This window comes from Danio aesculapii, chromosome 6, assembly GCF_903798145.1.
Source record: "Danio aesculapii chromosome 6, fDanAes4.1, whole genome shotgun sequence".
Lineage (NCBI taxonomy): Eukaryota > Metazoa > Chordata > Actinopteri > Cypriniformes > Danionidae > Danio > Danio aesculapii.
Window position 1 is genome coordinate 20,925,478 of NC_079440.1, and position 16,146 is coordinate 20,941,623.

Genomic DNA, 16,146 nt, shown 5'->3' on the forward strand with positions numbered 1-16,146 from the left:
TTTGGCACGATTTGTTGCTATTTTTTTTTAGAATATTGCTTTTAGCATGAGATTCACAAAATAATGCACCTAAATAAACTTACGCCACTTGTAGAGAGTACGGTAACTTAAAAAGTATAATTCTGTTTTGCTCGTTTAATGTTTTCTCTCGAAATGTTTCACTGAAAGACTATGCGGAACATAACAATTATTGTATTGTTGTGACAGGTGATCCCTATGTGCAAAGTAGAGGAAACCTTATTCAATTGGAAACGAAAATGTCTTGCCAATGTTATGTCTTGCCAATGTTGAGTCCGATCTAAACATTTCCAAAAAAACTATAGAGAAAGGGAGTTTAGGAAACAAAACAAAATAAGATAAAATATTTGATAATATATAAATAATTTCGTAACTACACTTTTAATTAACAATGCAAAAAGACAAGTTAAATTAAAACGATATAGACTATATAGTATTAAAAATATTATACAAATTTAGCACAGGTGTTCCTCACATATACAATTAAATAAATTTTATTTATTGTTTACTGTACAGATCTAAATTACGTATAAATGTATTGCGTTAAAACAAAGAGGCAAATGTTTCTAGTTATGTAACTGGAAGATTCTGTTGGTGAGGTTTAGTACTGTCACATGCGCTTACTTCGATTTTGATTTTTTTGCTGAAAATGTGCTTAGTATGGCGTAATTCCAAGACCAGCCTATCAAAATCAAGCACTCATATGCGAAGGGCGGAGCTTTACGAGCAGCTGCTACAGGGACACCAAGATGGAAATCCAGGGGCTTGCTGATACCAAAAACACTCAGTACCAACATGGCGCCTCGTTCAACACGACATTCTCACAACAGACAACAGCTTCTGGTATTCTTGCGAGACCACGGCTGATTGGAAATGCTATCTCGGATCTCTCGGGATCGCTGGACAAAGAAAGTGACGACAACAACAACCGGGCCAGGTCGACACCGCTTCGAGTTGCAGAAAATGGCAGCGGCTGCCTTCTGTCTCTTCAAATCAGCCCTCATAAGGCGTATGAAGTTCAGTCCGGAGACGCAGAGCTCGGTGACGTGAACGTGTCCAAGCAAAAGGTGTTTAATGAATTGGAGCTACTGCCTTCAGAGTTTGAGAGGGCCGACGAACATGAGGACAACGATCTGCAAATGGTGCTTCCTCTCCTGGACGCAGAAAACTGCGAACAAAAGCAGGCAACAGAGAAGATTCTCGACGACACATCTGCATCTTCAAGCAGGAGCCCCGAGGAACTGTACGTGGTCTTTAATATAGTTCATAAAGACAAGGAAAGACAAACGAGCGTTCAGTACAAAGCGGAAGAGAACGGTTCGTTGTCAAAGACCATCAATTCATCAACAGACTCAGAAGGAAGCTTCAACAGAACGTCGTCAAAATCAGGACATTTGTCAAGCCATAACAATTTAAACTTGAGATCTGAGAGAACGGATCAAAATGCCAGGCAGGAGATCTGTCTAGTAGCAGAGAATAGAAACCCAGTATTATCAGAGGACTTCGCTGGGACCTGTCAAACGCCAAACACATCTACTGCGGAAATGCTCAGCAGTAGTTTAGCCGAACATTCAACAGAAGAATTGATGCATTGTGTGGTGAAACATAATAGGCTTTCCACTGATATGAATGAAATGAATATCATGGAATATGCAAATCAAGAGTCTAGTAGTAATGGGGATTGTGGCCCTGATGGGGGTGCAATACCTGTGCATGAAACGTTCTCTGGGACTATCATGATTAACAATCAGAACATCATAGTGACCATTGAAAACGGGATATTAACTCTAGCCACCCCACCAGACAGCTACACGTACAAGGATGATGGTGTGATGAGCTTAAAAGAACATTTGGGTATGAAGGACAATGAAGATCTCGTGCTGCTCAACTATGACGGTGGAAGTAAATCCATTGGGAAAATAAGCAATGTTACCTCAAGTCTACAGGATGAGCCTAAAGCTAGATTCGCCAACAGTGATTCAGAGTTGACTCTAGCTGATGACTGTTCGCTATCAGAAATGGGTGTAACTCTAGACTCCTGCCCACCAATAAAGCAAGAAGAAGGGAGTGTTTGTGCTGTAGAATATGATAGCAGTATTTGCCAAAATTCAAACTGCAAACCATTAACTTGTGAAGAACTACAGCCACTGAACCTTTTAACTGTGTCCGCCGGATTGACCAAGAAAGTTTCATTAGCGAAGTATAGGTGTCCCCAGCCAGGCTGTTCCAGTACCTTTGATACTCGTCAAAATCTCAAAATCCATCTGGTTGTACACACAGAGGACCAGCGTCCCTTTAAGTGCACAGTAGAGGGTTGTGATTGGTCTTTCACAACGTCATACAAATTGAAACGCCACCTTCAGTCTCATGACAAAGTGCGCCCTTATAAATGTGAATGGGAAAACTGTGGTCGCCGTTTCACCACTGTCTACAATCTAAAAGCTCATGTCCGAACTCATGACCAGGAAAATGCATTTGTCTGTGAAGTATGTAGTGAAAGGTTTCGCACCGCCACAAGACTCAGTAATCATCAAAGAACACACTTTGAACCCGAAAGACCACATAAGTGTGAGTTCCCAGGTAAGTTGACTCTTTGACCAATGTTTCACAGTAGGTGATGACCGTTTGGAGATACTAATGGTGGTGTTTCTGTGCTTCCTCAGGATGTGAGAAGACCTTCATCACTTTCAGTGCCCTGTTCTCACACAACAGAACCCACTTCAGAGAAATGGCTCAGTTCACCTGCACCTATCCCGGCTGTGATAAGCGATATGACAAGGCATGTCGGCTCAAAATACATCTCCGCAGCCACACAGGTGAACAAATGCACAGATGCTTCAGATTCCAACATTAATTCAGCTTTCTAACATGCCTCTCTTGCTTTTCATTCCCAGGTGAAAGACCTTTTGTTTGTGATTTTGATTCCTGCGGCTGGACTTTCACAAGCATGTCAAAATTACTGAGGCACAAACGGTGAGGAGCAGAGTCTCATTAGGCTTTCTCTCAGTATATAAATGATTAAATATGAAACTTTTTGTTACCTATATTGTATCGCTTTTGTTTCATTTTCACAGCTTTCTTGTAATTATGCTTAATTATTACATTTAACGACAAGAAGCACAGTGTTGGAAAAAAAAAACATTGTGGTATTTTGGACATTGTATATGAATGCAATTTCATCAGATTTCTTGAATAGCTTTATTTACAAAATTCAGAATTTTAGATCGATTGGCTTGATATTTTTAGTGCATCTGCATAAAATATTCATTTTCTTTTCGGCTAAGTCCCTTTATTAATCAGGGATTTCCACAGTGGAATTTGTGCAGCGGATGCCCTTCCAGCCGCAATCCAGCGCTAGGAAATGCATAAAGTATTACAAATCCTGATAAATACAAAATTCAACGGAGTAGCCAGTGTTTTGTGGTTTTCTAGGGTGTCTGACAGTATTCAGATGCTGAAATAGCAAAATCTAATGTAAAATAACGTTGTATAGTAAATGAGTAGTTGAGATAGTTTGCACAGAATAAAAATTTACTCGCCCTCAAGTGGTTCCAAACCTTTGAATTTCTTTTTTTCTGTTTTTTTTTTTAGAAAAAGGTTAGAAATCTGTAACAATTCACTACTGTAGTAGGAAAAATTATTCAAATTATTCAAAATCAATTTTTGTATTCAATAGAAGGAAAAAAGTTTATGACTTGACTCAAGTAAAAGATAACAGAATTTTCAGTTTTGTTTAATCTATCACTTTAAATACAACTAATTCCTTGTGCCCAAATGCTTACACTGTCACAGTGTTTTAAAAAAACATGCAAATGATAAACTTTCACACTGTTATGTTTCATCTTTCAAGTGAATCATGTGTTCTAAACTTTGTTGCCTGGTCAACTATAATTCCTGTTTGATATTGCACATATTCTGAAAACATATATTGTGCAGCTTTAATGACGAGATAATTTACAATGTTAAGTGAATTTGTATTAGTAAAGTTTCATTAGTGTCATTTAATAAAATGTAAATACTCTAAGAAATATTTCAAAATTGCTTTTTAGATTCTAAACGTAATGTACCTTGGCGCACCACTGTTAATACAGCAGTTTGGGTGTAATATTGTGCACTAAATAGATCTGTTAGCAGTTTGTAATTAGGTGTTGGTTTTCATCTTCAGGAAACACGATGATGACAGACGTTTTGCATGTCTAGAGGAAGGCTGTGGGAAATCCTTCACACGGGCCGAGCACTTGAAGGGCCATAGCATCACACACCTGGGTACAAAGCCTTTTGAATGCCCTGTTGAAGGTCAGCATCTTTGAAGTTCAGCAACCAATACATAATTGTGCAGGAAATAGATAAAAGTATATTGATGATCCTAAATGACAGAATAAAGGCTCTGTGTACAGTTTTGAAAGATGTTTTATCATAATCTGTATCATCAAAATGGACAGTTTTTGACACAAACCAAGATCACGCCGGAGCCTCTTAAGCAATGTAGTATGCTGTATATGAGTGATTAACAATAACAGCCAGTTCATTCCAAGAGTCATTTCATTTATAAATTTTTATAGCACATTAAAACAATGGAGTGTTGACAAAAGTGCTGTACGTTACTAAACATTAAAAAAAATTCCAAACAAACACAACGATATCAGGATACAAACAAAATTTGAAGGAAGAATTAGGACTGGGTGATACAGCAAAAAAAGTATTATCACGTTGTAATGTTTCATATCATTCGGTTATTATTGATTTTTAATTTTTTGTTTCAACTATCCATTTAAGAATATTAGGATTTTTTTATTTTACCACTTTAATTTACCAACATTACTTAGGCAAATAGTTTTAATTAAAAAAATGTAAAATATTAAGAAAAATGTATTGTCTTATAATAAAATAAACATAAGTGTTAAAGAAACTCCTTAAACTTGATAAAATGTTACAAAATTTGGGCAATGGTAAAGTGAAATTTCTGAACAATCAAAACAAACTTTGAGGTAGATCAACATCTGTAAGGTGTCAATAATAATAATACGGTAAGCCTCAAACTGGAAATAAAATTAATTAATAAATCTGAGTTTTCAAGTAAAGGACCCAGCCATAATTATTCAAGTACATATTGCAGCATTACAAATGGTGAAGTTGAATGACTACATTACCCCTATTCTAAAAAAAATGTGGCTGGGATGCACAAGAAAAGAAACCAAAAAGCCTTTCTGGTGACATCCCTTTTTATTTTATTCACTGCTTTTAGTCATGGCACTCATTTTCACATGTGTTATTCTGACCTGATGTGACAATGATGCAACCCAATATGCGAGTCCGTTCACATATTGCGGTAAAGCATGTGAAAAGTATAAGGTGTATCGTTTCCTTCATCATTTTCAGTGCGTTTTGCGCTTGTGCTCCCCTGGCTCCTTTGCGTGCACAAGTTGCGTGCCTCAGTTGGAAATAACCCCAAGCTTATTGACATTCCTTTCAAGGTGCATGCTCAGCAGCCAAATTTTAATAAAATTATAGTGCTTCATAATGAAACTTCATACCAAACTTTTTTTTATCGCTATTGACAATGGTGTTCGGTCAATAAATTCCAATACTGTTTTATCGCCCAGCCCTAGGAAGAATCAACAAATACCCCTAGATTCTTTACCACAGGTTTACAAGAGGGGGTCAGCTCAACTAAAGCAGACTGCCTAGGTCCTCCAAACAGTGTTGGGGGTAACGCATTACAAGTAATACAAGTTATGTAATAATATTACTTTTCTAAGTAATGAGTGAAGTTATGCATTACTTTAAAAAATAAAATAATAATATACAAGTTACTTTTGGAAAATGTAACGCAATCTTTAGATTATTTTTTTTTCCTGCTGAAGATACTGTTGTCCTAAAAAAAAACAACAAAAAATGTAAATTAAAAAAAATCTTACACTTACCTTGGAATGGTGTTACAGAAAATTTTGGTGGTTTTAAAACCTTGACTTTTCCAAACCGCGGTATACCTTGAAAGCCATAGTTTGTCAGATTGAGGTTTCTAATGTGTACTGTTTGTGTGTAAATGTATAGGTTGTAATGCCAAGTTTTCAGCTCGTAGTAGCCTCTACATCCATTCTAAGAAGCACAAGCAGGATGGAGTCAGTCTGAGAAGTCGCTGTCCGGTTGCAGGTTGCACCAAACACTTCTCATCACGAAGCAGCCTCAAGACACACATGCTAAAGCATCACAACCTCAGTCCAGGTACAGACACACACCATTCAGTGCATGCTAAAACCAAGACATCCCTACTAAAGCTGGACTGCATATCATATTATTGTTGGTATTTAGGTCTCATCAGGGTTCATTGTATGACTGCCCCTCACGATAAAAACTAGAGATGCAGTACATAACTGGACTCGCAGTCCAGATCATATTACAAATTTTGAGTCACAGGACCATTTATCAAATGAGCTAAAAGTCAAGGCATTGGGAGATAATTACTTTACTTTCTGTTTAGTGTTTGCCATTTAACACAAGTCAAAAACAACTTGCATAAATAATATAAACTTTTAGCACAATTCAATTGCACAATAGGTTTCTGTGATTTTTCTTGTTGTGACTTAATAGGGGAAATTTTTATCATGGTATACTGAATTATCCTGATATTGACCTACATTAAAAAAAATAGCTTTTCCAGGCATAACAACCAAAAAATACTTAGGCCCAATTCCAATTCTACCCCTTTGCCCTTCCCCTTACTCCTAGCCCTCGTTTTGCGCGTTCCCGTGAAGGGGTAGGGGTGTCCCAAATCTTTTAAACTTGAAGGCGTAGGGCTAAGGGGAGGGGTAAATGTCCCTTCAAATGAAGATTTTTCAGGACCACACTCAAAACCAAGGGGTAAGAAAAGTTCCCAGAATACTCCAGCTACAACGGTAGGATCGCTGCACCCGGAAGTAAGGAGGTCCACATAGTATTTTTTTGTCATTATTATGAATTTTGACAACAAACAAGCATATATTGTAATATATTTATAACCTGTTTGTGTTTTACTGACATACTTGAAAAAAAAAAAAAACGTTAAAATTAAAACCGTTAAATTTCGCGATCTATAACCCATAATCATAACTGCTGTATAGCAGTCCCACAACATTCTGACACTCGATGACACTGGAATACCTTGTCAGTAATGTCTAGTGGCTGGGAATGGGCTTTTTTCAAAAATAGAATTGGGATTGGGCCTTAGTGTATTGCTTGATTATATATACATGTTTAGAGTAAATGAATGCCAATTAAAGGGTTATAAAGTACAATAGTTAACACTAAAGTCTCATTAGTAAATTTTAATGCGTTACAATCAATAGTGAGCAATAGCCATGTTATAGAAATATATTGAAGTTAATTAAAAAAACTACAGAATTTTATTAGTTATTAATTCCATTTAATAAAATGATTGACTTTAATAAAATTGTTAGACTTTAAGAAATAAACATCTGCTAAGAGAAATAAATGCTTTTGTAGTTTTTCATTACAATGATTTTAGTTGAATAATCTGATGTGAACATGGAATCTTACTGTACAAGGTTAATCAACAAAAGGCCTATGAATAGTCACAGAATCTTCAATTTTGTGAATGTTAATCTTTGAAAATAAATAGCATATTTAGTCTTCAAGCATCTCAGAAAATTTGAATATTACTTATGGCCAATTTAAAAAATATATATTTTTTTAACATTAAAATGCTGGACTACTAAACAGTATAATCATGTAAAACACTCTATGCTGTGTTTTTGCATGAATTCAGCAATGTAACGTGATCAGTGTGTAGCACTGCTGAGGTGTTATGAAGTTCTGAAATGCGTCATTCAGCTCTTCTGTAGTGTTGTGTCTTGTGTGTCACCTCTTCCTCTTCACAATATCCCACAGATTCTCAATGTCTTTTAGATTGGGCAGGTTTGCTGGCCAATCGTGGGATTCCTGCAAAAACATAGCCCAGACCAAGCATTGAGGGCTTTACATGTTCATATTGTTCAGTATAGTACTGTCAGATATTTATCGGTGCGCTTGCTATTGTTCCTTTCAAGCTGATTATGTTGTAATGCTCCTCTTGCAGATGTGTTGAGTCAGTTGGATGACGCAGCCACTCTCACACCCAGCAGTGAGCTGACCAGCACTTCACAGGCCGTCAGTGCCCCCTCAGGACCTGCAGGAGCAGAACTCAGCAGTCTGGACCTGTCCTCCCTCTTCTCCAGCATCCCTGCATGTTCAGGCAGCGCTGCTGTTTCTGTCGGGAGTGACGGGAGCTCTGGGCCAGGATCCTTCTCCATGGACATACCTTTGGTTAACACCGGAATCCTCACAATAGATCCAGCATCAGTTGGATCGGCCCTAACTGGAACAAAAACTGTGGATCCTCTCATTTTAGCAGCTGGGCAAGATATGGGTGTGCATGTACTAGACACCGGATTGGGCACTGGAGGAGGTGGAGGGGTTTTGCCTCATGCCACATTGCATTTAGATGATGTGCAAACAGTCAACCCAGAAGAATTGGGAACGCTAACTGCTTTAAGCATTCAAAGAACTCCATCTTCAGAACAACTCCACACTATGAATTCCTGTAATCCCCTGACTGTTGAATCACCATCTACTCTTACCCCATCCCTCTCTTCATCGCTCACTCGGTCTCTTTCCTCACTGACATCGACTCTTCCTCCAGCACTCAGTTGCTCTCTTGTTCCATCTCTCGCCGCTCCTCTGACTTCCGCCATGACTCTGGCAGCAGCCCCTGTACAGGAGTTACTTTCTACGCAGGTCAAGGCTGACCTGGCAGGCAGTGAGACGTCGGTGGGACCCTTGCTAAGCAGGGTGGAGGTCATGCCTCAGTCAGATAGCAGTAAGGGGATGTGTCAGTTTGTGTTCCCCAGTCACAGTGGATCCTACAGTGGGCCGAAAATAACTGAAATACCCTCAGTCACCCCCTGCTCCGTGATGGTCAGTCAGAAAGAGCACATTTTTACTTTTTAAATGTCTTAAGTTGTTAGCCGTGAAGTATAATTTAAGATTATTTCAGTGGTGTCAAATCTACCGACCATAACACCTTTCAGTACTGTTCAATTTCAAAATATCAATTTCTCTCAGCGCCAATAGCCTAGTGGTCAGTTTGCTGATATATAGTCCAACTGTGCTGTGGCCATCCCAAGTTCAAGTCCCAGCTCTGGGACCTTTCCCGATTCCATTTCCCTCTTTCTCAATCCAACTTCACATATCTATTGTCCTGTCATAATGAAGGCAAAAATGTCTGAAATAAATCTCTAAAAAAATGTAAATTTCCTGCTGATATTTGAGAGCTGTTTAAGACATGTGTGTCTGTCTGCGGACTGCAAGGCGGGACGTAAGATGAAGGGGTGTAACTTGTAGTAAGTTAGTGCTGTAACTTGCAGTTATCGAGATCCTATTGAACCAACGAGATGTTGTTGGCAAGATAGTGGAAATACTTACCAGAGAACATTTTCACAAAGTTTTCATGAGTTTTCTCCAAATTTATCCACAACCAAGTCATTTGATATATTATTTTATTAATTCATTTTGCAACTCCACTCGTTGACTACTTAATCTGTTTTGTCATCACAGTTAGCCTACTCGGCATTGCCCCCTGATGTTGCAAATAACAATACAATGGCAAGCGTGTCAAGTATGAAAACCTCCGCAACTCGCGGCTGTACATTTATAACTATGATGGTTGAGTTTAGGTTTAGGGAAGGTGTAGACCAGGGATGTCAAACTATTTTTGGAGAGCCGTAGCCCTGCACAGTTTAGTTCCAGCCCTGCTTCAACACAATAATCTGTATAGGTTTCAAACAAGACTGAAAGACTTAATTAGTTTGATCAGCTGTTTAATTAGGGTTGGAACTAAACTGTGCAGGGCTGCGGCCCTCCAGGAATTGAGATTGACATTCCTGGTGTAGACGTTAATAACTGTGATGGTTGGGTTTAGGGAAGGTGTAGACTATAATAACTATGATGATTGGGTTTAGGGAATGTGTAGACGTTAATAATTGATGATTGGGTAGATGTTAATAACTGATGGACAGCGCCATCTTGCCGACAACATAGTTTTAACGTAGCTCCGTAACTTCAAGTTACACCTCTAACGTACTACAAGTTACGCCTCTAAGGCACCTTCATGTTACGCCCAACTTGCAGTCCGCAGACAGACCCTACTCATTTAAGAGGGTTCTTAAACACTGCTGATTGGCTTTTGTGTGACAGTACACATTTTTTTGCTGCTGCATGTTTCACCATTTTTAATCAAACAAAAAGATGAGGACAAAATAACTGTAATAAGAAACAAGTCAAGTTTATTTTTACAGTGAAGATTATTAGTGTTTCATTAGTATATTTTTATTCTATTAAAATGGTGAATGGTGAAAAATAAAATGTCAATTTCCGGATAATATTTGAGCACTGTTTAAAAGGTTTCTTAAACACTGGTGATTGGCTTCAATGATCATCGCTTGATGCTCTTCATCCTGACACTGTAGCAATTGAAAGCTGTGTCTATCAGAGGATCTATCCGTGTGCAGATATATGAGCAATTTGCTGATTTACCTAGCTTTCAAATGCTCACATGTTCGTTTAACTGTGTAAAGCCTGGAAAACACCAAGTAGGAGGCAAAGAACTAGTGCAGATAAAAACCAACTGTGTTGTCACTTTGTGTCAGCCGAGTCTGGTCTTTTCCCCAAAATTTCCCCGTGAATGCACTAAATGGATGAAAGCTGACAGAAGTGAACATGCACATTCTGAACCTGTGTGAGAGGATGTCTTTACACAACCACAGGGGCAGTATTCTGTTTTTTTTTTTTTTTTGTTTTTTTTTCCACAAAGAAAACCGAAACAGAAATACGCACAGACAGACTTTAAACAAAGCATTGTTTAGTACCATTTTCACAGTTCTTATCACTCACCACATTGGGATTCTCTCGTGCAATTATGTCTGGTAATCTAATAGTCCATTTCGTTTGCAAATATTTGAGAAATGCAGCAAAATAACAGCTGACTTCTGTGTGTTCCGCTCTACTTGAATTATTTTTCACATTAGTATTTGTATTCATGCTTTGATTCCCTGATGAATAACCAGTTGTTAACCCAACGAGAGTTGACGTGTGGAACACACCAAACAAACTAGCCTGAGTGACACTCACAGACGGTCTGACAATGGCCGACCATGATCTTGGTGTGTCTCGGACTTAAGTGCTTAGTGAAGAGATGATCATTGGAGTCGATCACAATCATACCTGTTGAGCATGTGATCACAATGGCCAATCTTGTGTTTAAGAACCCTCTCTAAAGCACGCAAAGAAGAAGCAGGCGGGAAATGCTGGCATTGTCACATAGGTTTTTTTTTTCAGTACTGATTGGTGTCAAATTGGGTCCTGCGCTAGATTGTATTCAGTTGAATAGTCCTTTCTTCAACAACTTCATGGAGAGGCAAACCAAAATCTTAAATGTATCGTTGTTCTGTCTTTAGGAAAGCAGTGGATCAGCGCGCACCGATTACAGGGCCATTCAGCTTGCCAAAAGGAGGAAACAGAAAGGCTCGAACACTTCTACATGTGCCTCAGAGACGCCCCAAAGAAAGACTAAAGTATCAAAGAGCACCAGCTCTGCTCTGCCGACTAATTCAAGTGCTCATTTTGGAGAAGGAGCTGCTGCAGGAAATGGTGAGCTGCCCATCCGGGATCCAGTGACAGGCACACAGTTTGTACAGATTCAGCTGCTGCAGGTGAGATGATGGGACAGTATTGGGAAACGTTCTCTGTCTTCTTTTTTTTGTTTAGCATTGATTTGAGTGTTTGTTGTAGGATGACCCTGCTGCTGATGGAGACTTGGCTTTCCAGTTGAGTTCACAGACCTCATGTTCACACTCTCAGCTTACTGTGGATCTGCCTGTACACATCCTACAGGTTTGTAAAACTACCAGGGGTGTAACGGCTTACCAGTATCTCCAGGATTTTGTTATCACTGAATTTATCGCAAACTCCATCAAATTTTGCAGATCTCCCATTTTTCTGAAATGCTGCAGATTTTGCGGCAAATTTAGAGAATAGATGTTTTCTATGATGTCATCACGACACTGATTCACCAAAAACAAAGGTCATGTGGACACAAACAACCCTCGCTAAGCCATGATTTTACAACCATAATAATTGTAGGTGGCAGTAGATACCTTTACACTGGAGTGTAACTCGGCATTTAACCAGACGAAGAAGACGCGCATAGTAAATATGAGTAAACATACAAAGTCGCATTTAGGACTTGTTGCGGGCCCAGCACATAACACAGGCATGGTGTCACGGTTATTTCAGAAAGCAGTGTGTGTGTAGCGCATGAGCAGAATCAGCCAGTAGGCTTTCACATCATCGGCATCTACAGTGTACAAGCTTAAAGTGACATTCAAAGGCTTAACTAGATTAATTAGGCAAGTCATTGTATAAAAATGGTTATACAAGAATGGGCTATAAAAAATGTATATTGCTTGAGGGGGGCTAATAATATTGACCTTAAAATGGTTAAAACTAAACTGCTTTTATTCCAGCCGAAATGAAACATAAGTTTCATATAAGCTTTCTCCAAAGGAAAACATATTATAGGAAATACTGCGAAAATAATTTTTTTAAAACATACAGTATTTTTGATCATTTAAGTGTGATTTTTATAAGTTACAGAACCCAATGTCTGAGTCTAGGAAAATATATATATAATTTTTGTCTGTGGTATATTTTTTTTACAGCAAATCAACACAAAATAATGCTACAAAAATTGCCGTAAGTAAAGATAATTGCAGGCTGCAAAATTCAGAAAAAAGTCCTGTGAAATCCTGGAGGGACTGGTTTACACTGCTTCAGTATGACACAGTTTCATGATTTTTCATATTGCAAAAAGAGAAATTGCCTTGACTTTTACACATTTTTATTTATTCAAGTATAAGTATAAAACAGGATCTTTTCTTTACTTTGAACAATTATACTTGACTATATACTCAAGCTATACTTGACTCATCTCCTAAGGGGTCAGCTTAGTGTTAAAAAATAAATGTATTACAGTAGTTCTAAACAAATGTAAAGAGAATAACTTTTTTTTTTATGAAATTCTGTGAGATTTTACAGCGAGATTTTATGAGTCCAGCACAGATCTCTGCTCAATGTGACAATAGCTTTGTTTCCATCCAAAGGTGCGAATGTGCTATATGCACAGCCAGTGTTTTTCAGCCAATGACTATCTTCCAGTAAAAGGTTTATGTGACTATTTTTAATTTCACAAGGTTCCTTTTACAGCATCGACATTTTAATGTAATTCAAATAAAATCTGTTAAATGGACTTCAGCATCCATTTGGTTATTAAAGCGGAAAAAAGAGATGAAAGACCATTTAAATACAGGCGCCGTCATTAGCAGCAGGCTAGGCTAATACTGGGGTAAAATTAATTTCCATATTTTAAAGCAGGGGTAGGGAACCTACGCTCTTTGACCAAAAATATCTGGCTCCCCAGCTGTCTCTCTTCAATAATATTTAAAATTTTTAAAAACTATAACTGTCACTATCAGTGCCAAACTGCTAAAATCAGTTTCCTGTTAAATGCAATTATAAATCTCTTTTTAATGTATTTTTACAGCAAAATTAATAAGAACTAAGTTTACAATAAAAGCGGTGCTGTGGATTAACTTAAATCGTGACACCAATAAAGAGCAAGCAACTTAAATTTTTACGATCACCTTGTGATCATAAATTCAAACAACATTTATGAGTGGTGATGGCAAAAAAGAAAATTTCTATAAATTGTCCTTCATTTATGGACTTGCTCAACGTGATGCTTCATATTTGTTTATTTTTTTAGTTGTGCAGGGACATAAATGAAGAAAAGACATAATATACACCCCAATGGCTCTTTAAAAAAATAATTTGCCAAAAAAATCAGAAATGGCTCTTTGCTGAAAAAAGGTTCCTGACCCCTGTTTTAAAGACATGATGCGGAAAAATATAATTTAATGCAGTGCTTGTTTGGTCTGATACACACTTTATATCGTATCTCAGCCAGGCTGTTTTTTTTTTTTTTTTTTTTTTTTTTTTTTTTTTTTTTTTTTTTAAATAAATCAGATCTTAAACATGGCGAATATTATTTTTTTTTTTTTTTTTTTTCTCTCTCTGTGTCTGTGTCCATATACCCTATTAAATAAATGCATAAATATATATGTCAAACAAAATGTTCAGTGTGGGATTTAAAAAAGGCCTGGGCCAGAGCTCTAAACTTTGGTTATCAGAGCAACAAACGTGTTAGCATCAAAGGCCCCGTTCACACTATCTGTAACTTTCAAGGTTGGTTATGTGGTACACTGCTGGTTGACTAGAATAGTTTGTAAGTGATGTGGATGTCAATCCATGTAGTTGACAAGTTCATGTCATTTTAAGACAAAAAGTGAGAACAGAAAACAATGTATTGAGCAGTAGAATTTGTTTCTACACGGATACCTTTTTTGTATAACAATCAGGACTGGTAAGAGAACAGGACTGGTAAGGTAGTTTTGTTCTATTAGAAACGTAATTTATTATTTCAAAAGTTAAAACCTCATCTGAATGCATCTTTAAAATATTTACCATTTTGGTTCATATGCTTAGAGTAGGCATCTTTTATGGTGAAACTGGCCTTTTATGGTTTGACTAGCTCAAACCTTTTAGACCCCATTTGCACCTCTATTTGGAGTCTAGGAGTATCCCTAATTCTACATGTTTTGTATGTCTTAAAAGTGCTGTAGGTGAGCTGCCAAAATGCCAACCGGTTGGCATAATATATTTGAAACACAGTCCCACCCCTGCTGTCCAAAACCACGCCTCCTGAAATCATGAGCACGCACAATAAAGATGACAGAGACCCACTAGATCATATATAACTTTCACCAGTTATAAAACTTCATAGTACTTTATAATATTACAATTCCCAACGAAAAACTGTATTAAATCTAGCACGTTTTCAGTTGTGTAGCAAGCAAAAGTTGTTATGTGCAATATTTCATGCATGCAAGGATGGCTGGTCTCTTTCTCACGCGCTTTGTCCTAAAGTGACTACTGTATGCTTAGTGGTTGGCCAGCGGCGTGCAGGAATTACACTTCATGTATTGCTAAACCATACTTGCGTGCTACAGACACTTTGGGCTACTTATCAGAGTTATGGAAAATGTCGGCCCGACAAATTTTAATTGGATGCACATTTTTTATTCCTGTGCCTTACCCAGAATATAAAAATACATATAAACACATTTAGATAATTTACTTTAATCATTACTTATAGAATGTGAAGAGACTTTCAACCAGCACAACAAAAACTGTTTCTGAAGACAATCACCTACTGCACCTTTAAGGACTGGAGTTATTATAGAGTTATGAGTTAATTTATGTAAAATATTCAGTTTTGTTTTGCTGGGGGCTTTTGTTTGTTGTTTTGTTGTGCAGTAACTTGTGAACTTTAAATATATATATTCTCACTTGTAGGAACCCACAGTTTTGGCTGAAGATGAAAGTGGATCTGACAACTCTCAATTTACTGGTAGCACCATTAACCTTCAAGACTTGGAGTGATGGGAGAAACATGAGGTGCTACATGAGGACTTTTTATGATGGGCTGTTTCTGTCATTCTTTCTTTATATATATATATATATATATATATATATATATATATATATATATATATATATATATATATATATATATATATGATCTTGTACATTTTCTCAGTGCCTCCACTGGTTTTCTATATCTCTAGTTTAAGGGGTGTCATTATAGTACTGTGTTCAATAAAAAAAGCTAATTTGACCAAATACAAAGCACATTTAGTTTTTGTTTAATTCTAATCACGTGACGTGCTTTATTTGTCCAGAATCAATGTTTAGTTTCTAGATGTGGGAGCACACAAAAGACAGTGAACATCATTGATTTGTGTCTTAACTAGAATAAATATTTGTCTATGAATTCTGCTCATGTCATTAATCTAGACAGGCCATTTGTCCGTCATTCATATGCCTGATTGAGCGCTATGGAAAAGAAATGATGCCTATTTTTGTATGGCTTTGTAAAGTGCAGATGTTTCCTGTTTGTGAAAAACAAAAACAAGTCTA

General features: G+C 37.4%; 1 protein-coding gene across 1 annotated transcript; it reads left to right on the plus strand.

Moving 5' to 3' along the window:
• Nucleotides 1-736: 736 nt before the first annotated feature.
• On the plus strand, nucleotides 737-15,675 carry si:dkey-156n14.3 (zinc finger protein ZXDC). The gene is made up of 9 exons (XM_056459768.1): nucleotides 737-2,598; nucleotides 2,682-2,834; nucleotides 2,913-2,991; nucleotides 4,184-4,314; nucleotides 6,073-6,243; nucleotides 8,093-8,970; nucleotides 11,508-11,762; nucleotides 11,842-11,943; nucleotides 15,523-15,675. The coding sequence occupies exons 1-9, from the start codon at nucleotides 768-770 to the stop codon at nucleotides 15,607-15,609; spliced, it is 3,687 nt and encodes a 1,228-aa protein (XP_056315743.1). The 5' UTR covers nucleotides 737-767; the 3' UTR covers nucleotides 15,610-15,675.
• Nucleotides 15,676-16,146: the final 471 nt, after the last annotated feature.

Excerpts from the sequence above, each read along its gene's own strand:
- si:dkey-156n14.3 (XM_056459768.1), top strand. The coding sequence starts at position 768 with ATGGAAATCCAGGGGCTTGCTGATACCAAAAACACTCAGTACCAACAT. Across the intron at positions 4,315-6,072 it reads TTTTGAATGCCCTGTTGAAG|GTTGTAATGCCAAGTTTTCA; the intron begins GTCAGCATCTTT and ends GTAAATGTATAG. Across the intron at positions 6,244-8,092 it reads GCATCACAACCTCAGTCCAG|ATGTGTTGAGTCAGTTGGAT; the intron begins GTACAGACACAC and ends CTCCTCTTGCAG.